Consider the following 26513-nt stretch of genomic DNA (forward strand, 5'->3'; position numbering starts at 1 on the left):
CGCCGTGGTGGCGGGTTGTGCCGTTCCGTCCCCGGAGGGCACCCGGAGCCCGGTGGGGCTGTTGGTGTCCGTGTGCACTGCGGGGAATTGGACCACGCGATCTTTAAGGGTCCCTTCCGACTGAAACAATTCTATGATTCTATGGGATATCGTACCTTAGTGTGCCATGCCGTGCCTTACTATGCCATGCCATGCCATGATACTCCGTACCTTGCCATAAATGGTGATGGTAAGACCTTGCCATGCCATGCCATGCCTTACCATGCTACACAATGCCTTACCACACCACACCATCCCATCCCATCCCATCCCATCCCATCCCATATCACACCATGCCATGCCATGCCATGCCATGCCTTACCACACCATACCACACCATCCCATACTATCCCATGCAATGCCTTACCACACCATCCCATCCCATCCCATCCCAATCCCATCCCATCCCATATCACATCATGCCATGCCATATCTTACCACACCATACCATACCATACCATGCAATGCCTTACCATCCCATCCCATCCCATCCCATCCCATCCCATCCCATCCCATCCCATCCCATCCCATCCCATCCCATCCCATCCCATCCCATCCCCTATCACACCATTCCATGCCTTACCACACCATACTGTACCATACCATGCCATGCCATGCCATGCCTTACCATGCCATGGCACACCTCACCATACCATATCACGCCACACCATGCCATAGCACCCTTTGGCCCTGCCTGTTTGTGCACTGATGCATTTTATCCCCTGCAACCCTTCCCCTTTTGCCTGTCCCATCCCCAGCCCAAAGCCCCCATGCTCCTGCCATGCACAAAGAACAGCAAGATGCTCATTGCACGGTTATTTAAAACAACAGACGACGCCTGAACCAGTGTTAAGAAAAAAAATCCTAATAGTAATTTAATGCAATGTTTGGTATAATTGTCTTGAAGGAGAGATCTCATTTATTTTTCCAATTAAAGCTGATTACATTGGGGGGGAAAGAAAAAGGGAAGTGAAGATGCTGCATGCGCTGCTCATCTTGTCACTGCAGAACTAACAGTGGCTTTTACAAATAAATTCTTCTTGTAAATATAAGTTCCTCTTATGAAAAAAAGAACTGAAAATCAAGGGCAGCTCAGCAGGAAGGCTGAAGTGAAAGGCCAGAATCAACTGGCATCATGTTCCAAGGTTGTTTTAATAATAATAAAAAGGAAAAATAACATTTTGGGGGTGTGAATTCCATGACTGGGGGAGGGTTCAAAAGGAAGGGAAAGCCCTGGTGGTGAGAAGGAGCCTCTGTGAGGCAGCAGATGGGGACTTTTCTGCCTTGCTGCTATTCTGGGTGAAGTTTGAAGGGGAGAGGAAGGTTTCTGCTCTGCCAACTGCTGCCCAAGTGCTGCAGAGCACCGACAGCACTCGTAACATTAAGAGATACACAGCAGTGCTGGCACAGGTGGAGCCAGGCTCAGCTTCGTGGGTTCCAAAGCCCATTTCCTTTCCCCAGCTCATAGGATTCCATTTCCTCAGCACAAACCCTCTTCCCCACATCTGGAGGGAGCCCGAGCACAGCTGTGTCCTGAAAGTATGGATGCAGCCATGTTTAAGATGCAGCAGTGTGGGTGAGCCTGCACAGCGTGAAGCTCGGGTGCCCACGCTGTGTGGCAAAGGGTTAATAGCTAATTACTGGAGCAAAATGAGACGCCTTTGCATAAGGTTCAAAATATATGCGCTTGCAAATCAGGGCTGGCAGACTATTTATGATTATTTTGTTAATGTTTCTCCTGTAACAAGCACAATTTCCTGGTGATTAATGGCTGCTTCATCTCCCGGAATTGCATTTATTTTATTTTATTTTATTTTTTTTAGGGAGAGGCGCACAGAAATTTGCATGAGAGGGGTTTGGGATGAGGATGGGGCCGAGGTGGTGGCACAGGCACAGCTCTGCCAGGAGCTCAGCGATGCTCCCAGCTCCCCTTTGCCTTTTCCTGCTTAAAACCAATGAGCAAAGGTTTGTCTCACCCTGATTCGGGTTGGTCACTCGACCAATGTTGTTCATGGTGTTCATGGCTGGAAAGCAAAATGAGGGCTGGCTTTGGCTGTGCACATCTGGGGGATGCTTGGCCCACAGCCCCAGGTCTGCTCATGAAAGCTCAGTGGCACCTGGGTGACATTGGCTGTGATTTTGTGCCTGAAACATAAAGGGACACAGATGCAGGGAATCACCTGCTGAGCCATTCCAGGCAGAAGGTGGCAAACTGGTCAACTGCCTTTTGATCAGACATTAACCCGAAAACACAAAATATATTGAGCTTAAAGAACCACTTCTACAATCCTTAGCTTAGCCCTGGATCCCTCATTTAACCCCTCTGGCAGTGCTGGACCATTCCATAACCCCTTCTGAATCCTCCACCTAAAGCCCCCCTCGTGCCCAATGCTCCACACAGCAGCAGCTGCCAGCACGTGGCTGCCCAGGATTAATTTCTGTACACACGCCAATGGCTGAGCCTTGTGCCTCCAGAACAGCCTGCATTATTACTTCTTTTTTTTCTCCTATTCCCTTTGAATTGTTTCATTCTGAGATAATAATAATAAAAGAAAATAATAAAAGAAACAGAGCGCTCAGCAGCTAACTGAGGATTGATGAGTTCTGATCCTCTGCCAATGAGATGAAAAAGGAGGCTTTGCTGGAGCCATCCATAAGGGAAGGAGCAGACAAAGGATCCAGCTGTGCTGTGAGCAGTGGGGACCCAAAATGCCATCGTGGTCCTTTTGCAGGGAGAGAAATACCTGAACACACTCGTGCATGCACGTGCTCTGATATCCTTGCATACATGTAATATATGCATCCCATAAAAGCAGAGACTCCTCTGGGCAGAGGAAAGCTCTTGAAATAGTTTAGAAGAACGCTCAGAAATGAATCAAATCAGCACCTTTTCTGCTTCTTTTAAGGTTTCTTCCAAACTTTCTTCCTCCCTCCTCTGCCCCACGTCCCCACATCCCCAATTCTGCCCCTGACCACAGCGGAGCCGACGCTCTCCCAATGCTGCAGCACTGTGAGCACAAGCAATGCTGTCTGCAATGGGAATCCATTGTTCCTGAGGCTCTGCTGGTGCCTCAGCTCAGCCCTGCTCAGCCCAAATGCCCGACGAGCCCTTTGTGTTGCAAACTGCCGAGCGCATCCTTTCTGTGATGGAGTTTGGAAGAGCACCAAAGCGGAGCTGCGAGGAGGGCAGACAGCACCCAAAATCAAATCCAGTGAAAGAAAACAAACTGGAAAAGCGGTGTCATCCCCAAAGGAAGAAGTAATCAGGAATGCTGGACAAAGCACTGCTCCATCTTCTGCTCAGAGCAGGGCTGGCAGCATCCAGAGGTGACAGTGGGAAAGCTGAGCGCTCCCAAACCCAGAATGGCTCTTGTCACCTTGGTTGCCATCAGGATCCCAAAGCACATGGCCTGATTCATTTCCCACCTTGCTTTCTTTTAAGCAAAAAAGTCAGTGTTGGAGGAGACAACGCTGTGTTTTTGGGGCAGATCCACCGGGTTGTTGTGCCTTCATTCTTTTCTTATCAAAACCATTTTACTGCTGAAATCAGAAAGGGGCGAATCCACGCGCTTGGGATGCAGCTGTGGCCCTGCGTCGAGCACTGCAGCCTGATGGGTGATGCTCTGGAATACTTTTTGAGCTCTTCCCATTTCCCCACTGGGAAACCCCAGGGCAGAGGAGCTGAGTCTGAAGCAACACAGCATAACCCTATGCTCTAACACCGCGTCACACCATGTAACATCCTGCAGCATCTTCACAGCTCCTTCCTCCGGGAGCTCTTGCTCCTTCTCTGCCATGCACAGGACCACGAGTGGCTCTGCTGGTTTATTTGGGTGAAGGCACAGAGTTATTTCATCCTTTCAGGCAGTGATAACTCATCTAATAGCCCCATTACATCCGGCCTGACCGCTGGGCGGGATGAGATCAGCTGTTTTGTCTGCTAAGAAAGAGAAGGATTTGGGGCATTAGGAAAAGGCGGTGATTGGAGAAAATAGCGGGGACTTATTAGAGGTAAAGGACTGGATGGTGGTGTAATAGGGAGAGAAATAGAAAAAAGAAGAGGGAAGCAAAGGGAAGGGGGGAGAGGGAGAGAGGGCAGCGTGGGAGAGATAGAGGGACAAAAGCAGAAGGTAAAAAAGTGGGGTGTGGGATGGCTGCGCAGTGCTGGGGGATGCACAGCCAGGTTGTGTCCTCACAGGACAAAGGGAGAAAGTGTGGTGTTCTGAAATAAGCCAGAAAGGAGAGTTTTGGGGGTTGGAGTCCCACTCAGTGCAGGGCAGCTCCTGCAGCCCACCCATGGGTGCTGGGGGGTTATGGGCCAGCCCTGCTCCACCACTTTGTCCTTTTATGAGCGAGAGGAAAGCATCCTCCCCAAAGCACTGCTGGCTCCCAGGAGCCTCAAAAGCCCCAAACCCCATCTTTTTGTCCCTGATCCAGTGGAATCCAGAGACGCAGTGAGGACACGAGGGCTGTGTTGCAGGCTGCCGTCACACTGGAGCTGCAAACATTTATCCTTGGAATGGGAATGAGGGTTTCAGCAGAGACCATTTGCAATCACGGAGAGGCCTGCGTTTTTTTCTGCAAATGACTGCACTTGAAGAGTGATTACTTCATTTTAGCTCGATTGCTCCTGCAGGCGCTGGGGGCTGTGATGGCAGCAGGAGGTGGGGTGGGGATGGGAAGGGGATGTGGTCCCAGAGACCAAACCCAGGGCTCAGCTGTATCATGAGGACACAGCTGTCCCAAGAGCACTGCCATGCTCCCAGACCATATGCTGCTCCATGGCAGGAAAGCTGGCCCATGTACAGACAGCACCCAACTCCTTCTCCTCCTCTTCCCTGCATGGATGAAGGCCCCTGAACGGACCTGGCTGCAGCTTGGTGGTGCAGGCTGGTGCATCCTGCTCTGTGTACAGATCTGCAGCTGGCACCAGGCTGGCACTGGGGTGAATCCAGGGATGCACAGAGCCACGTGCCAGCTGCAGACCTCAGCGGTGCAGAATGGGGGGGATTTAGCTTTGATTTTGCTGGTTAATGACAAATAGGCTGCGCTGTGCTGGGAGGGTGCAGTGCTTCTGTCTGGTTGGATTTTACCCCCTAAGGATAAAACAGAGGGACTCGGGGTGCAACAGCAGCACAGAGCACGCAGAGGGAGGAGCTGAGCTGGATGACGGAACTCGGCCCCCCAGCCTTTGAGTAAACATTTTCCTGCTGCGGAGGGTGCAGATGAACAAGAGCCCTTTCATCCCCTGGCCCTGCCACGTCCCTATGGGCCCTGTGCAGATTTTTTTCTGCCCTTTGGATGCTTTTTTTCCCCCCTTCCCTGCCCTTGCTGCGCCTCTCTCCATCCATCACCACCTGTCTGATCCCAGGGCTGGTGGCACTGCGGGGTGCCACCCCACCATTGCCACTACTGCTCCCATGCAGCCGTGCTGAGCGTTCCCTGTCCATATCCTGCAACTGTGCACCCCTCAGCAGCCATGCAACCCCAAGATGCAACCAAGCATCCCCCAATCTTGCACCCCCCATCAACCAGTCACCCCACGCAACAGCACCCAGTGATTCCTCCCATAGCCTTTCATCACCCCTGCACAAGCGTGCACTCCCTCGAGCCGCGCACCCCACCACGCACCCCCAGAACCTCCATCCATCATGCAATCACCCCCCACCATCATCATGCACACCCCCACCTGCACCCCCCAGACCAATCTCCCCTTGCGACCACAAGCTTGCAACTTCCCCCACCTACCAACCCGCTGTCACCACGCACCCCCAACCTTTCACCCCCCTACACCCCTGCTGCAACCGCGAGCCCTCAGAACCGCTTTCAGCCCCTCACAACCGTTCACCTCGCAACCCCCCCCCCCCTCCAGCGGGGGCGGCACCGCGCTGCCTACTCGCCGTACGGCCGCCAGGGGGCGCCCTCTCCCCGCCCTCTCCCCGCCCTCTCTCGCTGCCCGCGGCGGTGGCGGCGGTGGAGGCGGCGGGGCCGGCGGCGCTGACGTCACGGCGGCGCGGGGCCGCCGCTATTTGAGGAGCGGGGCGGACGCGCGGGCCCCGCTGCGCCGGATCCGGGGGGCCCGCAGGAGGCGGCGGTGGCGGTGGTGTCGGCGGCCGCCCCCGGCCCCTCCGCCCCGCCGCCGCCCTCGCACCATGCGCAGCGCCCGGGCGCTGCTGCTCGCCCTCGCTTTGCGGGTTTGCGCGTTGGACACCGAGACGCCCTCCGGTGAGCGGTCGGTGCGGGGTGGGTGAGGGTCCGGTGCGTGGTTGCCCCTCGCTTGGAGTTTGGGGAGGGCGGTGGGTTTTTGGGTAGTACGGGGAAACTGAGGCACGGGGCGGGGATGGGGAACCGTTCCGGGTCCGGCTGCGTCGCGGCGTTTTGCGGTGTTCGTTCGCCGTGACCGCGTGTGGTGCGGGGCTGAGCGGCTCTGCGGGGAAACTGAGGCACGGAGCTGCGCTGCTCCACTCGGGATGGGGCTGTGCCCGCAGCTCCGGGGGGTTCCGCGCCCCGGTGGCGGCTCGCCGTGGAGGCGATTCGCGTCTGAAGCGCTGCGCTTTGGGTGGTTTGGGGGGTGGTTGTGTTTTTCTCCGTTTTTAGCGGGGTTTGGGGCTGGAGGTGCCGCCTCAACCGAATTCGGGCTCAGCCCCGCTTCCCCGCGCGATGCCCTTCCGACGGACCGAGGATGCTGCGGTTCGGGTCCGTAACGCGCTGGGCTCTGTGTGCCTCCCCCCATCCCATATGGGGCCGTTATTCCATCCATCCCATCGTTAATCTCAGCGTCTGCTCCACTCTGGGACGCGCACCCTGTGCCCGCGGGATGCTCCGCTCTCCTCTCCGGAGCGCACGAACTTCAGCGGTTCGTTCCGATCACGCCGTGGCTGAGCTGTCGGCATTGCGCTGCTCGCAACGGGGGCTCCGGGGGCGCATCGCCTTGCTGTCAGGTGCTGCAGGGCAGCGGGCACCTGCTGCTCGGCTCCTTGCTGTGTGGGGCTTTAGAGGGTGCCGAGCTGCTCATTTCCACCTCCTCAAAGCTTCGATGAGGAGGTGCTCCGCGGGATGCGCTGCTCGTCCCTACTGGGGGCTCTTCCAGCAGCATCCCAAGCATTCAGCGGCAATAAAATATTTGGCTTTGGATCATTCCTTTAGGAGAGGTTCCCACACTCCCGGAGTGTGGGGCTTCGCGGCGGCCTCAGGACGGTGGCATTGGGGTGGGCTGGGGGGGGGGGGGGGGGGGGGCGGATTGGTTTGGCCTCTCCTCTGACCCCGCATTGTCTGCGCCGAGTGAATGGAAGCGGCCGCGTTCCCTTTGTCGGGTTTGGGGTCGGGGAGCGGAACAAATGCGGCCGCGTCGCTCTGTAACGGCCGCGTCCTCATCACGAGATAATGGAGGTGATGGAGCTTCGCATCCCTGCTCTGGGTCGGGACCCCGGGGGCTGGCCTGGGTCGGGGCTGTGCTGCTGGCAGCTGGGATGCGTTTATTTTTTGCCCTCCTGCCGTTTCTTGTTGCGCTGTGAGGAATCTTTCCCTTGGCTGCTGTTCCATCTGCGTTTCTTTGCTTTTTATGCCTTGCTTGGTGCTGCAGCGGCAGGTTATGATGCAGACCCCTCGCAGGGTCCCCAAAAGCTCACAATGCTGTCCTTGGAATGCAGCACCCTCCTCCCATGCCCCCTGTTTCCATCTCTCCATGTTCCCCTCTCCCCAGCAGCACTGGGGCACGGAGGGTTTTGCTGCCTGTGGAGGTGAAGCAGAGCTGGGGGATGTCAGAACTCGGTGCTCTTGTTTCAACCCCCTCTGTGTGCTTTGCTTTTGCTCCGGTGCTGCTCTCCCTGGTTGTTTTCCTGGGCTGCAGGCAGTGCTGGACCTGCCCCCCGTCCTGGTGAGTCACCTCCTGGCCCGCGCTGAGCATTTTTTCCCTTATCCAAACTAAGGCAAACCTTCCAAATCTCAGCTTCCTGAGGAGCATTCCCTGCTTGTAGCCAGCAGGATCCAAGCCCTGGAAATCAGAGGTTCTGATCCTTGCCTGGGCAACAGCAGCCCCCCCACTGCCAGCCGATGGGGACAGTGTTTTTCCTCCAAATTGAATGTTTTCCCCTATTTAGCACCAGGAAGGAGCTTGCTTTGCTCACAGCCATTTTTCAGCACAGTTCCCAGAGCCCTTGAGAACCACTCCCCCCTGGGCTCTGCTCCCTCTGCCTGCTGGTGGCACCCCTTAAGGGTCCCCTCCCAGCTGTGTGCAGCCTTGCTGCTGGTAGCCATGAAGGGGTTAAGCAGCAGGAGCAGGTAAATCCCTTCCGCATGCTCGGAGCAGGGCTGGGGAGAGCCTTATCAACACAGCCCCGCCATCTGCCTGCTTAAACCTCCATAAATAAGCTTTTTAATAATCTATTATTAACATGCACTATAATTGTCTTATTAGACGTGTCTGGGAACCTTTCGTTGCTGTGTGATTAAATGTCACATTCTCAACCCTTCTCCTCCTCCTCCTCTCCCAAAGGCAGCCGGAGGCTCTGCTCTGCAGCTGCCCCTGAGCACCGTTTCTGTCCCTGCAGCATCGTCCCCTGGAGCATTTGCCCCATGCTGTGGCACTCGCCCAGTCCCAAAGCAGTGATACTGGGGAACCTGAGGCTTTTCTCTCCAGGGTGAGGAGGATTCCCAACGCTTTCCCCCCCCCCCCCCCCCCCCCCCCCTCGGGGCTGATCTCCTCCTTCTTGGCAGCCTTCAAATAAACCCATCCTGGAGACAGAGTCTCTTTCCGCTGCAGATGGCCTCTTGGAGCCCTGCTCCGCCGCTGCCTGGCAGAGCTGCTGTTGGTTTCAGTGCTGGGACGCATCCAGATGAGGGTCATGGAGGTGCTGGGCATTGGTGCAGCTGCGGGGCATCCTGGGGACACGGGGCCGAAGGGCGGCTGTGGGCAGGAGGAGGAGGGTGAGGGCTGGCAGGCACCAGAGGCCCTTCCCCGTTGTTGCTCCAAGGGCGCTGGTGTTTGCAGAGCTGTTTCCTGGTGCACGGATCCAAAGTCCAACACTGCTGTAAAGCTCAGCCCCGTTCTCACCCACGGGGCTGGTGCTGGGGGCGCACAGACCCGCTGGATGCTGGCAGCTCCCCGCACCGTTCCTGCGGTGCACCGTGGGGTGCTGAGCACCGACTGCTCTTTGGCTTTGCTCCGTTCCCAACAGCAACCCGGCTTCTCTCAAGTCCTGGAACGAGCGCAGGGACGTCGGGTTTTAATTCCCAGCAAAGCTCGATGGCTGCGTGTTTCCGAGCCGTCCCCCAGCTGCCCGATCCTAAAGCTGAGGAGCGGACATCGGATCCCAAAGCTGAACTGCGGACGTCCCCGGCGCTCCGGGCGCTGCGCCGTGCGCGGCCGCCAGAGGGAGCGGGGACAGCGGCCGCTGCAGCAGCGAAGTCCCGGTGCGTGGGGAACCGGCGTGGAGCCCAGAGCAGCGCAGAGCAGTGCGGTGCTGTAGATGGAGAGTGTAAATATTGAGGCCGGAGCGATGCTCTGAATCTGCGCTTTGTGATGTAGCTTGAAAAAGAGCAGGGAATTGCCCGTCGTGGGGTGGCTGCGGCAGTGCAAGCTTCACCCTTTGGGCTGGGAGACCCCAGCAAGCTGAGCTGATTGCCCGGGCCCCTCTGTGTGCATGAGCTCTGGTGGGACATCATTAACTTAATGAGGGCAGTGGCTTGAGCTGCTGTTTGAGCCTCGACAGCACGAGGGGACTGTGGTGACCTGATCATGGTAACAAGGCTGCTGTCCCTGCAGTGCTGCTGGTTTGACAGAGGCAATGGCACAGAGCCCCCGGGCTGCCTGAGCCCCACGTGTGTCCCTGTGCCACAGCCATCCACTGCAGTGATCCCAATCAGTACAGATGGGAGCATGAACTGCTCCAGCCCAGTGCTTTGCCTGCCCGCATCCCATCGCTGCAGCTGGGGCACTGTGGGGGTGATGGCATCACAGGGATGATGGCACTGCAGGGATGGAATGCTGAGGCTCAGCTGCTTCCCAGTGAGGGGCCTTTGGGGGCTGCCTGGGGTCTTCCTGTTGCTGCTGGAACCCAATGCACTGAACGAGGTGGAGCATCACATGGTGGATGAATGGGTTGCAGACAAACAGAATTTCCTTGTTTAGGTGGATCTAGAAGTGCCCTGGGACTGCACAGTTGGTGATGCTCTGGGATACAGCCATCTGTATAGGGCTGGTGTCTCTGGCCATAGGGTATCCCATATTCCTCATGGACCTTTATGTGGCTCTGGCAGAGCTTTTGGCTCGCTGAGAACCTCCAAAGACTTTGCTTGGCACAAAATGAGATGTGTAAGTGATGGTGCCTGAGGGGCTCAGCACCAAATGTGAAGCATTTGCCATGTCCTGGGTTGGTCCACTGGGTGCCATGTGGGACTGCACCCATCAGCAGCAAGCAGAGATCCCTCAGTGGCCCTGAATGAATGCTCTCTGCATAATGCCCAGGTTTGGCTCACCCACCTGCAGCCAGGCAGATTGGGTTGCAGGGCCACTGATCCCTATGCTCCTGTGCAGGGACAGAAGGGGCTTTTCCCAAGAGCTGTCCCCATGCTGTTCACTTTTTTGGGGTCTTATTTTCAGCCTAACAGCCGCCTTCTGCTTCCCCTTGCTGTGTGATAACATTCCATTGATTTTGTTTCCCAGCTGACAGCAGTCCCGCTTCACTCCTGTGTTAACAATCTCAAAGTGAAGCAGCACATCTCAGTGCTGGAGAATTTCTGGTTTTATCAGCATCACTCATTGGGTGAATCCACTTCTGCTGCCCGGTGTCTGCATCCCCAGCCTTGATGAGGTCCCTACGTGGCCAATCCTCTGCGTGGCAGAAGCTGCTGAGATGCAACAGATTGAAGAGAAAGAAGGGCGAAGCTGTGTGATGGCCAGGATGCACCCAGCGCTGCTGTGGCTCAGTTCTGCCTCTCGTCTGCCTGCCTGCAGCAAAATGCAGGGCTTGGGTCAGAGCTGGGGCTCGGTGCAAGGCTCGATCTTGGCAAGTGTTGCTGAGTCCCTGCTGTATTTGAGCAACTGGCTGCTGTGCATCTGGGAGCAGAGCAGGGCACTGCGCAGACTGCTTGGCACACACAGCCCTTCCCAGAGCCCCTGCGTGTTCAGGAGAAAAGAGGAATTCAGTTCTTTGACAAATGACACGGACCATTTGCAGAGCAAACCCGGCTCTGTAGACAGCGCTGCGAGCAAAAGGAGGGAGGTATTAAAAGCAATAAATAAGCTGTTGGGAAAGGCAGCGGAGGGCTCTGGTGGCTCCGGATTTACAGTGTGATCACAGCCAACACCTGGAACTGCCAGCCTGTGCTTTGCAGTGGGAATGCTCCTGCTCTGCGTGGCTGTCAGGATGCACATGGAGCAGAGAGCCTTCTCCATAGGCATCCATTGGTAACGGGGGGCAGGAAAGGCCAGATCACCTTTTTTCAGCCATTTTCCCCCCTCCCACCCCCCCAAAGAGCAGGAGGAGCAGAGCTGCCTGTCAGCCCTGAGGCTTAATTGCACTGTGAGCAATCGATAACTCCAGGACCGTGGGTTTCCAAAAGCCTGCCTTTGTTTTTCTTCCTTTAGTGCAGAAGAGGCAGCCCTGACTTTGTTCATTAAGTGACGGTTCGTTATGGAAGTGCCCGTATTGCAGCTCATCAGCCCACAAACCAGCCCCATACACGCTGCCTTCTCCCTGCACTGCGTTGCATTCCTGCCCTATTTCCTATGGGACCTGGGAGTGCTGCAGCATCTCAGCACCGGGCACTGAGTTTTGGGTCCCAGCAGTGAGGGCTTTGCAGGTGGGAGCCATCAGGAGGGTCTGCAGCAACCCAGATGGGTGACGTCTGCAGCTGCTGGTGGATAGATGTTGTTCTCCCAGCCCTGTGCCAGGCGCTGGGGTTATCAGGCGTAAGTGACTTATTATGCAAATCCTCTGTCTTAATATCTGGCTATTCTCTCCCTGGAATTGCATTGGCTAAGCCCCATGCGTTATTGGAGCTGCTAATGTTTACGCATTAGCTTCTTTGGCTAATGTACAAGGCTTCAAGTTGCAAATTGACGTTCCTTACAGCTGAGCAAATTATTTTTCTATTAAACGCAATATTTAAAATGATTTGGAGAAGCAAAACAAACTACTGGCAAGAATCTTAATGTCGCTGCTTTCCATATCCTTCTAACCAGCTTTGATCAGGTCCAGGAAATGAGTCCTTTTTTTATTTTTCTTTGTAAGACATTTCTCTTTTGCCAAAGTGGGCGATGAAGAGAAGCAGGGATTGGGCTTGTGGCAAAATCTGGTGTGTGTGATGCATGGAGCAGCGAGTGTGGCTGTTGTGTTCATGTCCCAAGTGCTCATCTCCCTTCCGCTGAACTCAAGGGGCTTTTAAGCTACAGAGATTCCAGCTGGGGGGGAATTGGGGCTGGGGCAGCATTGGGGCAGAGGTGCTGCAGTGTGGGGCGTTGTGCACCAGTGGGGTCGGGAGGAGGGATGCTGCAGCGCATGGGCTGAGCTGCTGCAGGGAGCAGAGCGAGCTTGCAGGTTGCAGTTCCCAATCCCCCGCGTCTGCTGCCTGCACGTGGGAGCTTCCTTCCAGCAGAGCCTGGAAACAGCACAGCCGGGTGCTGCTGTTGGGCTGGGAGCTGTGCTGTGCTGTGTGCTTGTGGCCAGGGAACGTGCAGCATCCCTGTGTGCTCCTGGGTGTTCCTGTTACTCAGCTGCCCCATCCTGCTGTGTGTCCCATCTCCTGCTGTGGCTGGAGGGGACCTGGTGCCAGCTGGGGCTGGCAGAGGGGCATGGGGGTGGGGGTCCAGACTCACAGTGTCATTGCCTTGCATCTGAGGGCAGAACCAAGAGCATCTTACTCAGGTGTACAGGGGAGAGATGTTGGCTGTTGCATTAACAGCAGCTCGGGGCAGCCTGCATTTGGGGCACAGCCCTGTTTCTAAAGCCTCTCTTTGAGGTCAGTGCAGCATTGCTGTGGGACAATGTGTTGGGTCCCCATCCACACGTCCCTGGGATGCTCCATAACAACAAGGAGAAGCCCCTGGAGCGTGTCCCACAGTGTTAAGCAGCAAAGGACATAATTAACATCAAGGCGAGAGGAGCACCGCCTCCGTGCATGGAAGAGGTGGGCAGGCATGCCTGCTGCTCCGTGTTCTCTTTCCCTCCTTCCTCTGCATGGATCTGTCGTCTCTTCCCTCTCCATCCCCTGGGTTTCGGGGGCTGTCAGCTAATTTGGGCTGCTCCAGCATCATCTGGGATGCTCAGAGCTGTTGGCACCAGGCAGTCGTGCCCACGCTGATATTTTAATCTGCTCTTGCTGCTTGCTTCTCACCTCCTCCAGCTCTTGGAGCTGCTCCTTCCCTGGCACTGAACCAAGGCAGGGGCTGCTGCGGGGGCTCTGTGTTTCCGTTTGTAAGTTTTTAGGAAGCATCTGGGACCCTGAGCAGCTCCTGTGGAGCACGAGCTGCTGCCAGCATCCTTTGGGTGGATAAAAACCATCCTGGTGCTTGCAGGTGGGGATTTTAGGTTGCAGGGAAGCCTTGCCTTGCTTGCAAGCATGAAACACAGAATGGCCTGGGTTGGAAGGGACCTCAAGGATCCTGAATCTCCAACCTTCCTGGCACAGGCAGGGCCACGAACCTCCACATTCAATACCAGCCCAGGCTGCCCAGGGCCCCATCCAACCTGGCCTTGAACACCTCCAGGGATGGAACATCCACAGGGCATGTTGATAAACCCTAAATTTTTGGGGAGTGGCATGAAGGTATCTGACTGTCTGTACCTTGCTTTCACAGCTGCAGGAGGACACTGGGTTGGACACTGGGATGAGGGGGTCTGGGAGCTCAGGTGATGCCATGCAGTGTGGAGAAGGGGCTGTGCAGGCAGAGCGGTGAGGATGCTCTGTGGGAGCAGAGATGGGGGATCCTTCATTGGGACACAAGGCTCAGCCAGCTCCACGTGCCTCCCCGAGCCCTGTGGTTCTCTGGGATGGGATAAATCATCCCCACAAACAAATTTCTCCCTTTCCAAATACCCACTCAACAGACTTCAGACGGAAAACAAGCTCTTGGTTTTTTTTTTCTCCCCCAAAATCACTTAGAAATTTCCAACACTTCTGCATTTTTTCCTTTCCTTCGAGGGAAAAATTGATCACTTCTCCTTCCCATTGGGGAGCTGAGCCAGGTGGTGGGTGCTGTCAGATCCGGAGATGCTGCGATGGGAAGGAGCTGGGAGTGCATCCACACACAGCACTGCCACGCAGGGCTGGCACAGCACAAATGAGCCTTTTAGTGAGAGGCTCTGAGAAAGCAGGCAGGCTCCGTTCCTTGGTGCTCTGAATGGGAGAAGATTTGCTTTTAGTCCTTCTAAAAGAAGTTTCCCATTCTTGTTGTTCTGGGGAGGAAAGAAAGCTCGATGCTGAGGCTGGAGTGCTCCCCAGTGCTTTAAACACTGAGTGTAAAGGGAGAGAAAAGCTCAGTTCTGTTGTCATGTATCTTAAGTGTTGGGAAGAACGATTTTGTGCATGTCTTGCAGTAGTGGGTTTGGTAAGCTGGCTGTTTTGGTGCTCTTTGGAGATCTGTGAGGTCCTTGCCCTTCAAGCCCACATAACCCAGCACTGGGAGGTTTTATTTGGGATTAAAATACAAAAAACCCACAAGTGTCACCCTGACCTGTGTTCTGCTTTCCCACTGACCCATTAGGGGACATTTGCCTTTCTCCTCCTGTTTGCTCATGGCTTTCCTAATGTGCTTGCCCTCACCAGCCTAGGGGCTTAATTCCCCCTGGAGCCCCTTCCTTGTAATCAGTGATTTTGGTAAAACATTGGGGCAGTGTTAATGAGGCAGCCTGCAACAGCTCCCCAGATCTCATTTTCCTGGGGGAGGATGGATGGATGGATGGATGGATGGATGGATGGATGGATGGATGGATGGATGGATGGATGGAAGGGTGGAGAAGGGATGGATTTGGAGCCCTACAGACCACAAATGCTTTGGTGCAGCTTTCAGCTTTGCTCTTTGCAAAGGGAAAGAAACAACTGAAGGTGCTCAGAGGTGACAGCCTGTAGCTGGGAGTCCAGCAGTGCAGTTGCTGTTGTTGCTGCTGGAAGTCTTGTCTGAGGCTTGGCACTGTTGTGGCAGCAGTGTGCAGATCTGCTGGGCTCATGGTCTGAAGGCCAAAGCGAGGGCTGTGCAGTTGTGGGTTCTTGTGCAATGGCTGCAGCCAGTGCTGTTTTGTGGGGGAAATTCCTGTTTTAGTAGCAAAGCCTCTGGGAAGTGAAGCTGTGACCTTGCTCCTGTGCTGCAGCTCGAGTCGGATCATGGACTCATTTAAGTTGAAAAGACCTCTGAGGTCATTGAGTCAGCTGCAACCTCCCTGGGGCCGAGGCCTGGCAGCTCATCTCACTGCATGGCAGAGGAGGGGGAGAGGCACGGGGCAGCTTTGCTCCTGTGCTTGCAGGAGTGGGAGCGTGGGGGGATGGCTGGGTGCACCTCAATATTGTGTAGGGTGCGACAGCATCCATCCCAGCTGGGCTTCTGGGGACAGAGCAGCTGCTTTCCGGGGCTGATTTGTGTGTCTGTCTGTCCGCAGCGGGCTGCACCTTCGAGGAGGACGACGATCTGAACCAGTGTGAGTACAGCCAGGGTGAGGATGATGACTTCGGGTGGGAGTTGGTCCGCAGCTACATGATGCCACACCTGACGGCCGACCTGCCCCACGGTGAGTCCCAACCCCAAACCCACAGCTGGTCACATGCCTGGGATGGGGATTGGCCCTGGGTTGACTTGGTTCACCCTCCATCTCGTGGTCGGTGGGATGCTGCTGTGCCCCACGGCAAGGTGTGATGAGCTGTGTTGGTCCTTAATGTGGCCCTGGGGATGTCACAGTTTGGGGACACAGGACTTGAGGCTGTGCTGCAGGGAGGCGTGCCCCCCAGTCTGGGCTTTCCTTGCAGCAGTGCCAGGATGGTACCCAAAATCCCTCCTTAAAGGCACCTCTGCTATTTCTGCTGTATTTGATGGCTAGTGAGAAATCCCCACCTCCAGGAGTCATGGGAAAGGGAGCAGTGTGCTTCTGGCTCTTGTGATACGGGCAGATGCTCGTGGCTGTGAGCTGCAGGCAGCCCTGACGTCTCAGGAGCTGTGAGAGCAAAAAATGCAGAGGGAGATTTTTCTCTTCTCTTTTGTCTTTTTCACATCACTTTCAAGCCACTCGTTGTTACTTTGTGGGTCTGGATCCTTGCTGTGATGGCTGGGATGGGGGGACTGCTGTAAGCCCCCTCCCTGGGCAGTGCCCTGGGTGACATTTAGGGGTAAAGGGGGGTTGGCACATCCTGGGCACCCAAAGCAGTCTTCTGCCACAGGAATAATTACAGATAATGGAGATAATTGCTTTAAACTGAGCTAACCTAATTTGTTCCTTGATGGGGCTTTGACCTGGGGGCAGTGAGGCGGGAAGCGGAGCTGGGGAGGGGATGCTGGAGGTTGATGTCAGAGCCTCAAACCTGTAATTGGAGTTTCTGCTCAGTTTTCAGCTGCAATTTAAAAGCAGCAACGAAGCATACCAGTTTGAAGCCAGGGGGCTTGCAGGTGGCTGGAGCCTGCAGCATGGCATGGTGCAGCCCATGGATGTGCAGGGAGGGGGTCCCAGCCCCAGCGTGGGTCAGCAAGCAGTGGGTGGGTGGCACTTGCAGGGTGCTCAGCTCCTTCCATGGGGCTCTCCAAGGTGCCCCACCAGTGGAAACATCATTGCACAGCTCCAGGATCCCTCCGGGGAGCACTTCACAAAGGAGTCTCGTGGTCTTGGATTAAAATGAGTTTTTCTTGGAGATCAGCCAGCTTCGAGAGCACAGGATTTATTGGAGCGGATGCTGGCCGCAGGCCACCCACCTCTACCTTTTTTTCCCCTCTTTCTTTTTGTTTTCTTGCTGTGTTTGTTTTTCCCTCTCTTTCCATCTTGACTCGTCTCCCTCTTTCTCATAAAGAAGACGGATGGGGCTCTCCCACGTTGCAGTTTTGCTTTTTCAGCTTGTTTCTGGGCTGCAGCCACACTTGGGCTGAAGATGGGCTGGGATTGCTGGAGTGATGTTGGGATCTGTTGGATGGAGCAGGTGCAGGACGGAGCACTGCTTCGTGAACAGCTTCTTTTGCTAGGTTTGCACTGCAAAGCATTGAAAAGTTTTCCTTCCAAACTCAGTGGTACTAAAAAGATCCCATTGTGGAGCAGCTGCTTCCCTGCTTGTCTCTTCTATAAATCACATGCTGAGCACTGGGGCTCAGAAAACTGGCCTTGATTTTGGCTCCCAGATGTGGCACCTCTGAGCCCCCACGTGATGCTGGGGTTGGTGCTGGGGCTCTCTGGGGAGATGCTCAGGGCAGGAGCTGGGTGCTGCTGCTCACCTCGTGTGCTGCTTTGCTGCCTCTTTGTAGCTTTCCATTTTTATCCCCTCTTTGTGGTTTCCTGGGATAAAAACTGAATGAGATGTGAAGTTGGGGGGGGAGGAGAAGGGCTGGATTGCTGCTGGTGCTCCCAAAGCATCTGGTTGGGATCTGAGGGAGGGTTAATGTCCCCAGATGGGGAAGCAAGGCTGGAGACCTTGCAGAAGGACTCTGCAGGGACAGGTCCAGGGCTTGCCATACACAGACTCCAGAAGCAGAGTGGATTTTGCAGCTCAGACCTCAGATTCTCCTTGCTGACAACTTTAACCTACCGATGTGCTGTTTTTCCCATTGGGAACACAGCCAGAAACTTATTTCTGTTTTCATTTGAGATGTTATTTAGCGCTTTTAAGACTCTTCTCCGTCTCTGCAGAGCAGTTGGGCTTCTCCCTGGAAACACACCTGAAAACTGAATTAAATTACATTGCCCGTGTCCTCCCAGGCAGAGGGGCTGCCCGTCCTGGAGGGGATGGCTCATTACTCCTGGTGACAAGGCGAGGTGACAGCCTGCAGGGCTGGTGTGTCAATTAAAGCTGACCTTACATTGGATTGAACAGCAGAGAAAGGATTTACCAAACGAAGCACAGCATCGATCAAACTCTCTGCTCTAATGGACTCAGTGCTGCTGGGGAGGAAAGGTTTCCTGGGGGGCTGCAGGCATCCTGGTGGGTCGTGTTCCCTTCCTGTGGCTGCTGAAGATGCCCGTTTGAGGCTTGGGAATAATTCCCATTGTGCTTTTTGGAGTGGGCTTTGCTGTACTGCCAGCGTATGGACAGGGCTCAGAAAACACAGCTGTGGTACAGCACTGCACTCTGGCTGCCTGGCCCCGTGGCTCTGGGATGCTGCAGGGCAGGGATGCAGCCTCTCTGCCTCTTGGGTTCTGGCTCTGCTTGAAGCAATTAGGATAATGTTTAATTGCAAGCCCTGTGGGGCTGCACGGTGTGCTGGGACCGAGTGCTGCAGTCCCCGTGTGCTGGCATTGCCCCACTGCTGCTCCTGGGGGCACCCAGATGGGGCTGTGCTGCCTTGAGAAATGGGCTGTATTGAAAAACAGCCAGAAACATGCCGAAATGTGGAAAAATACCTGCAAGAAAGCCTAAGGGGTGTTGCACCCATCCAGCCTATTGCCAGAGCAAGGAGGAGCTGCCGGCCAGGGCTCCGCGTTTGGTGATGATGCTGCAGCAGCAGTCCCATCAGACACAGCTCAGTCGTTCAAATAACTCCTTGGGGGTCTAATTTTAATCTCAGCCTCCTTATTTCTCATGTCCTCTGGTTTTATTTGTGGGCAGGAGGAAGGGCACCGTGTCCTGATGGGAGCCTGAAAGGTCAGGTGGGCTGAAGTTGCTTTCAGAGGCGTCCCGTGGGTTGGTGTGGGATTTTGGCAATAATTTTGATGGGAGAAAAAGGAAAAGAAAAAAACAAAAAGCACCATGACAGCTACAGAAGGAATAGCCACACGCTGGCTTCCTCTCTCTCTGTGAAATGCAGCTGTGTTATCTGAGGAAAATAAGTTTATTTCACCCTGAACGTCTGCCTGGAAGGGCTCAGATGCAGAGTGGCAATGCAGACCTGTGGATACAGCCCAAATTTTAGGGTTTTTGTTTGTTTGTTTGTTTGTTTTTGGTGATTTCATTTCTTTCCCCTTTTGTTCACTGGCTCCCATCCCTAAGGATGCGATGGAGGAGCTGCTGTGGTGCAGCGCTGCCTTTCCCCAGGTGCAGGTGGGAGCAGCCATGAGTGCAGCTCTCAGGCACATGGATGTCCCCGTGCCTTTGCTAGGCTCACTGGGTGCCCAAGAGCTGCTTGGTGGTTGGACAGTGCGTGGATTCATGTAAATTAAACAGCGGTGAGAACTATTAATTATTAAGGGGCTGCTGTCAGGAAAACAATGGTTGACTTGGATAAATGGCCTGGCTTTGTTAGTTACAGCATGTGCAGTTATTAAAATGGATGGAATGTGAATGATTTTGTCTTTGCTGGAGTGGGTTAGAGGCAGAGCTGGCCGTGGGACCCCAATGGCTGCAGGACTCTGCTCCTCCATGGCAGGGTTTTGCTGTGCAGCCTACAGGGTGGGTGATGCATTTTGGGTCCCCTTTGGGTGTTCAGTCCTTATGGATGAGCATCGGCACCGCTGGTGGCTTTGGGTTGCAGCAGTGCCTGCTGGTGGGGGACTGAAGGCTCTGGGGATGGGGACAGCAGGATGTGGGCATCCCGGTGGGCCCATTATGCTGGTAAGCACTTTTATCCCTGCGAGAGCCTGCTGAGCACAGTTTAAAATCAGCAACAACTGCGTGCTCAATGATACAAAGGAAATGAGAATTAAATAGGTCGGGTCAGGGTGGGGGCTCACCGCTGGAGCTGTGGGCATTAATGGGAAGCTGCAGGGTCTGCATCGAAGCCATGAAGGGCTTGGAGGCACATGCAGTGGGGTTTGGTGTCACAGGGGGACCGTCTGCCTCAGCCTTCCCTCATCACAGAATGGCCAGGGTTGGAAGGGGCTTCAAGGATGATGAAGCTCCAACCCCCTGCTGCACGCAGGGCCACCAACCTCCACATTTCACAGCAGCCCAGGCTGCCCAGGGCCCCATCCAACCTGTCCTTGAACACCTCCAGGGATGGACGGGGCATCACAGCCTCTCTGGGCAGCTGTTCCAGCACCTCACCGCTCTCATAGCAAAGAACTTCCCCCTGACATCCAACCTCAATCTGCCCTCCCTCAACTTCAAACCATTTCCCCTTGTCCTGCTGTTATCTCCCCTTTCCAAGAGTTGATTCCCCTCCTGTTTTAGGCTCCCTTTAGGTACTGCAGGCTGCAATGAGGTCACCCCGCAGCTTCTTTTCTCCAGGCTGAACAAGCCCAGCTCCCTCAGCCTGTCTTTGTAGGGGAGCTGCTGCAGCCCCCTGATCATCTTCATGGCCCTCAGCCTCAAGATCCCCCCGCTTCCTCCATGTCCCCAACCCAGGGCTGAGTCCAGGCACAGTTGCACGCTCTCCCTCCTCTCCCTTTCCCTCAGGCTCCTACCTGATGGTGAACGCCTCGCAGCACGCCGCTGGTCAGCGGGCCCACCTGCTCTTCCAGGCGCTGAGTGAGAACGACACGCACTGCCTGCAGTTCAGCTACTTCATGTACAGCCGCGATGGCCACAGCCCTGGCACCCTCAGTGCCTACGTGCGGGTGATGGGGGGCCCGGTGGGCAGCGCGGTCTGGAATGCCTCAGGCTCCCACGGCCGCCAGTGGCACCAGGCTGAGCTGGCTGTCAGCTTGTTCTGGCCCAGCGAGTACCAGGTGAGTCCTCCCCGGATCCCCCCATCCCTTACAGACCCCGTGTCACCTGCTATAAATGTGCCTTAAAATCCCTTTGCTCAGGAGATGGGGCCAGCTCCAAAGGCTCGGTCCCGGGTTAGGGGACCGCTCCGCCGCGCCTGACCCCTCTGTTCGGTGCCACAGGTCCTCTTCGAGGCTGTGATCTCCAGCGAGCGCCGGGGCTACCTGGGCTTGGATGACATCTTGCTCTTGAATTATCCGTGCTGTGAGTGCAGGTGGAAGCTGGGGGTGCTGCTGCGTGGTGGGTGCTGCTGGGCTGGGATGCTCCTAGGGACTGAGAGCGCTGGGGTGCAGCCTTGTGGCACCTGAGTGTCCTGTTGTCACCAGGGTGCTGGAGGTCCCATCTTGTTGGGCAGTCTTACCTCCATCACCGGCAGCTCCTGCATTGCTTTGGTTGTCAAAGGGCCTTGGTGAAATGCAGGCTTCTGCAGGGATGGAGGTCCTACCCTAGGGGCATCTCTGTGGGCTTCTTGGGAGGGATCCAGGGCTGGGCTGTGCAGGTGGGACTCGAGCCCATCCTTTACTTGAAGGAAGCTGCCAGCTGCGAGCTTGGCTCCAACTGGGCAAGTTTTGGGGCATAAGATACGAGGCAGACGAGACTCTCCTTAATACTTTTTTTGTTCTATGACAGCAAAAGCCCCTCACTTCTCCCGCCTGGGTGACGTGGAGGTGAACGCGGGGCAAAATGCCACCTTCCAGTGTGTGGCTGCTGGCAAGGCTGCCGAGGCAGAGCGCTTCCTCATGCAGGTGAGATCTGTGTGTGGCAAGGATTTGGTCCTCGAGGGCCACGTTTGGTGGCTCCAAGTGCCACGCTGAGCCCTCCTCATGCTTTTCTCTCCCCACTGGGCAGAGGCAGAGTGGTGAAGTGGTCCCCGCTGCCTCCGTGAAGCACATCAGTCACCGGCGCTTCCTGGCCACCTTCCAGCTGGACGAGGTGTCCAAGGGTGAGCAGGACCTGTATCGCTGTGTCACCCAGTCCAGCCGTGGCTCTGGGGTCTCCAATTTTGCTGAGCTCATTGTGAAAGGTGGGTGCCCACTGTCATCTCCATGCGCTGCTCTCCTTCTCACTCCTGATTCCATCAGGGCACTGAGATTGCATTCACTCGCTGCAAACAAGTCAGCAAGCAGTGGCTCAACATGAAACTGGGACACTGTCTTTCCCACTGGCCTTAGTTCATTGATTCTTGCTTGCAGTTGAAGGGAATTCATTCTGATGAAACTTTGTGGCACCTTAGTGAATGCCAGGCAACGCATCTTCTACAAATAATCAGATTTGGTCATGTGGAACCTTGATGCTTCCAGGGGTTGTTAGAGAGATGTGTGGCATACAGCACGGGCTGACAATTAATGTCTGGTTTGTGTTGAATACTCCGGTGTCATTCCCTTATCAGTTTTGCTTGTCCTCTGGGCATGCATGCTCCAGCTTTGGGATGGGGTGAGATGCTCCAGCTGCTTCTCCTCTCTCTTCCAGAGCCTCCAACACCCATCGCACCCCCCCAGCTGCTGCGGGCTGGCTCCACTTACCTCATCATCCAGCTCAACACCAACTCCATCATCGGCGACGGCCCCATCGTGCGCAAGGAGATAGAATACCGCATGACCTCGGGGCCATGGTCAGAGGTGCACGCTGTCAACATGCAGACCTACAAACTCTGGCACCTGGATCCTGACACAGAGTATGAGATCAGTGTCCTGCTGACACGTCCTGGTGAAGGGGGCACAGGCAAACCGGGACCCCCCCTCATCAGCCGCACCAAGTGTGCAGGTGGGTTGGCTCCTTTCTGGGAGCTTATTTTATTGTTTTTAACCAGCCAAGCCTGACTGCTCTTGATGGAGGGGCTGTGGTGCCTGTCCTTGTGGGCTCTCCTTTGAGAGTGCTATGCCAGCAGCATCCTTCCTTATGAACTTGAAAGCAGCCACCAGGGATGGGCTTGTCCCTGCGTTGTCATCGTGCTGGTGACAGCAGCAAGCTGGGATCTGCCACCCCTATGCACGTTGTCCCTGTGGTGTCACACCAATGCATGGCAGGAGTGGAGCAGGAACAGCTGCAGGGCTGGGACGTTCTGGGCTGGAGCATTGCAGCTCTGGCCATGTCTGTGACCCTGGGGGCCTGGCTTCTGACACTGGTAGAGAAGCAGATCTGGAGGTGCAAACCCTTAGCAGGGTGCAGCAGCCTGGGGCTGGAAGGAGTATTTCTCCCAGTTAATTCTTACAGGTGCTGCAAGTAAGACTGGGTTTCATGATTACCTCCAAGCTGATCAGAGCCGCTCTGTGTTCGATTTCCAACCGTCTCCACCTCCAGTCTAGGCTTCCAGTGCTCTTCCAGTGTGATACAAGCATGGATTTCACTCCCAACCTAGCACATGGTGGGATCAAGCAACTGTTGTTCTTCTACCAGAGAAGCAGCTGCGTTTCAGTCACCAGCCTTGTATCCTCCTGGATGTGCCAGCCATCATTCTGCAGCATCTCTGGACCAGTCCATGGTGGCAGTGGGCTTTGCAGAATCTGATCCAAAAGGACCCTAAAATAATCCACTTAAAGGATAAATGCATCCTGCCCTGGAGCAATAGGAGATGCCCAGTGCTGTCACCCGTGTTTGACACTGTGCCTGTGTCCGTGCAGCTGTGTTAGCAACTGTGAGCACGGGTAGCTTGGCACTGGCACTAATTGCATGGAAATATTCAGTGATGTTGGTGCCTGCAGACATCCTCGTTAGCTGAGCTCTTGCTGAATTGCTATTCGTATCTGTGTGTGTTGGCCTGGGGATGCTGGGCTGTGTGTTCCCTACTGATCATTTAAATGCGCTGGAATAAGGAGATGGGTTCTTGGTGGGTGAAGAAGGTGATGGGCTGGTTGCTGATGGTGATGGGGGTGAGAATCTTCATTCTGCTAATGGTGGTACCAAAGCTGAGTCCTTGAACCAGGCATAGAAGGGACTCAGGCTGGGAGTGCAGGCAGTGAGGACATCCTTTGAGGAGGGCATCTGGAGCATCCAGTGAGGTTGCAAATACCTTCTGCAGCCCTGAGTTGCCCAAAGTTTTCCTTGGCACAAATCCCATGGACATTTGCAGCATGGATTCTCCCTGAGGATCTGTTCTAGGATGGGTCAGGACCTCAAAAATTCACTCTCATCATCCTTTCCTCACCCTTTAGGTCCTGAAAGGAATTAACTGGAGGTAACACAGAGCACTCATATGCATACTCTTGGCAAGGGAGCTTGGCTCCTCCCTACTTATGCAAATGATAATTCATTTTTTTTTACTCACTCTGTCCTGTTGAGAGTTTGCCATCAGCTTGATGGACAGCTGAGGGCTGCCACCTCAGTTGCAGTGTTGGGAGGCACACTGCTGCACACTGCTGTGCTCCCAGTGTCCCATTCATGGGTGAGGAGGAGCAGAAGTAGTGCTGGTGGCCTTGGAAGTCACAGGATGGTGAGGTGGGAAGGGTCCATCTGGCTCACCAAGTCCAGCAGGGCTGCCCAGCACCACATCCAGCTCGCATTGGAGAATCTCCAAGGAGGAGACTCCACAATCTGGGCAACGTGGGGCAGCAAGCCTGTTTAGAGCTCAGGGTTGCTGTGCACGCCTGCCGTACTTCCACTCTATGAAGTCTTCCCCTCCATGCAATCGAAGCTGCTTTAGCTTAAACACTTACAGCAATGTATTTTGATTCTGTCTCTCCCTGGCAGAGCCCATGCGGGCCCCCAAAGGCCTGGCTTTCTCCGAGATCCAATCCAGGCAGCTGACATTGCAATGGGAACCTCTGGGCTACAACCTGACCCGCTGCCACACGTACAGCGTCTCGCTGTGCTATCGCTACCTGGTGGGCAGTGGCCTCAACCAGACCTTCCGTGAGTGTGCCAAGATGGAGCGCAACGCCAACCGCTACACCATCAAAAACCTGCTGCCCTACAGGAACATCCATGTCAAGCTCATCCTCTCCAACCCCGAGGGCCGTAAGGAGGGCAAGGAGGTGACGTTCCAGACGGATGAGGACGGTAGGGATAACCCACACGTGAAGGGTTTGGGAGGAATGCTGTGGGTTGGTTGGATTGTGATGGGGCGGTGTGTCTACCCAGAGACGTCCCCATCCTGTAGGATGTCAGCCGTGCCCCGTGCAGTGATGCCCAGCTCACAGAATCACAGAATTGTAGGGGTTGGAAGGGACCTCCAGAGATCATCGAGTCCAACCCCCCTGCCAAAGCAGGTTCCCTACAGCAGGTCGCACAGGTGGGCATCCAGGCAGGTCTTGAACATCTCCAGAGAAGGAGACTCCACCACCTCCCTGGGCAGCCTGTTCCAGTGATCTCAACTCATGCCCACATGGGGAGCCTTCATTCGTCCTATAGTGTGGAATTAAAACCTAGCAGCAACAGCAACAGTGATCAAAGCAATATAATGCTTTGCACTTAGGTGACTCCTTTCATCTGCAGAGCTCAGGCTGATTGAGTTGGCTTTGCTGGGTTTCTTGGTGAGTGCTGTGAACTGGAGGTCAGCGCGTTCCCAGCACAGCTTTGCTCAGCTTCCCTTTGCTTTTCTCCCATTAACGTTGCATTTGAGTTGCACACAGCCAAACTCTTTGTCTTCCCCTGCTTTCTGAGACCCAGTGCCCTACCCAGGCACCAAGAAAAGGTGCATACCCTTCAAGCAAACCTGGTCTGCCTCTTTGGTCCCACTTCAATCTCTAAATACTAAAACCACAGTGATCACTTCATGCATCCTATCAGCACGCTGTGTCCTTAGACCTGAGCCTGCTCAGCCATGGGCACCCAGCTCAGTGCTCCTGATGCCTTCTTTTTTAATCTCTAATTGCTTCAGCTGTTTTCACTGTGCTGTGACTGCTGCAGCTGCTTTCTTATTGTATATTAATACAGTAGCTCCAGATGTTTTTTTGCTATACTGTAATCACTCCAGATGCTCCTCACTATACGTTGATTAAGCAGGGCTGGCTGCTCCCCCCCTTGGACTGAACTTGGTACAGTGAACACTTTGCATCCCAGGAGGAATCAACATATCTTTGGGTTCATAGATACACTGCAAATGTTACGAGTGGGTTTGGCCCAGCTAACCCTATTCAATTTAGCTACATTAGATATTCAGTTTATCTAAATTAGCTAATGACAGGGTGTGAAGCTCAGCTGCTGCAGCTCCTGCATTGCCATGGCCAGGGCAATGTAGTGTCTCTGAAAGCTTGCAGAAGAGCAGCAGTGGGTGCCATGGCTGAGCTGGGGGCTCTGCAGTCACCTCACTGTGTGATGGGGACATTCCCACCTTATGCTCTCCATCTCCATGGCACTGAGGTGTTCCTTGCTGCTTTTCAAGCAACCAGACCTGATACGGACAGGCTGAAATCTTTCCCCCCTCTGCACTTGATGAGGATGATCTGAGTTACCAGGACTGGTTGACAAGCAGCCCCACGTGCAATTAGGAGGAGATGGCAAAGACTCAATAATAGAACCTTTGATTGTGTTTTGTTTGAATCTTTTGTGCTTTGTTTGCATTGTCTGTTTGTGCATCACTGGGGCTTCTCTAGGTAATTACAGGCCTGTCAGGCTCACTTCAGTGCCTGGCAAAATTGTGGAGAAAATTATTGTGGGAGTTACTGAGAAACATCTGGAAGGCAGCACAGCATTGGTCACAGCCAACGTGGGTTCATGAGAGGAAGGTCCTGGTTAATTAATGAACTTAAGCTCCTTTTATGGCAAGGTCA

The 26513-nt window shown here is 54.8% G+C and overlaps 1 protein-coding gene across 5 annotated transcripts in view; it reads left to right on the forward strand.

Annotated features, from left to right (window-relative positions):
• The first annotated feature begins 6116 nt into the window (after positions 1-6116).
• The window catches only part of PTPRU (protein tyrosine phosphatase receptor type U), a 46132-nt gene continuing 25735 nt past the window's right edge, over positions 6117-26513 (forward strand). For 4 of the 5 annotated variants that reach the window (XM_048968716.1, XM_048968717.1, XM_048968718.1 and 1 more), the window contains exons 1-8: positions 6117-6264; positions 15633-15761; positions 20494-20765; positions 20928-21009; positions 21436-21551; positions 21655-21829; positions 22276-22569; positions 24493-24801. In XM_048968716.1, the coding sequence (XP_048824673.1) occupies positions 6192-6264; positions 15633-15761; positions 20494-20765; positions 20928-21009; positions 21436-21551; positions 21655-21829; positions 22276-22569; positions 24493-24801 (1450 nt within the window). In that variant the 5' untranslated portion in view covers positions 6117-6191. Of the gene's footprint in view, positions 6265-8870; positions 9451-15632; positions 15762-20493; positions 20766-20927; positions 21010-21435; positions 21552-21654; positions 21830-22275; positions 22570-24492; positions 24802-26513 lie in introns of those variants that run through there. The other variant, XM_048968715.1, reaches the window with a different exon arrangement.

Source organism: Lagopus muta, chromosome 23, assembly GCF_023343835.1.
Source record: "Lagopus muta isolate bLagMut1 chromosome 23, bLagMut1 primary, whole genome shotgun sequence".
Classification (NCBI taxonomy): Eukaryota; Metazoa; Chordata; class Aves; order Galliformes; family Phasianidae; genus Lagopus; species Lagopus muta.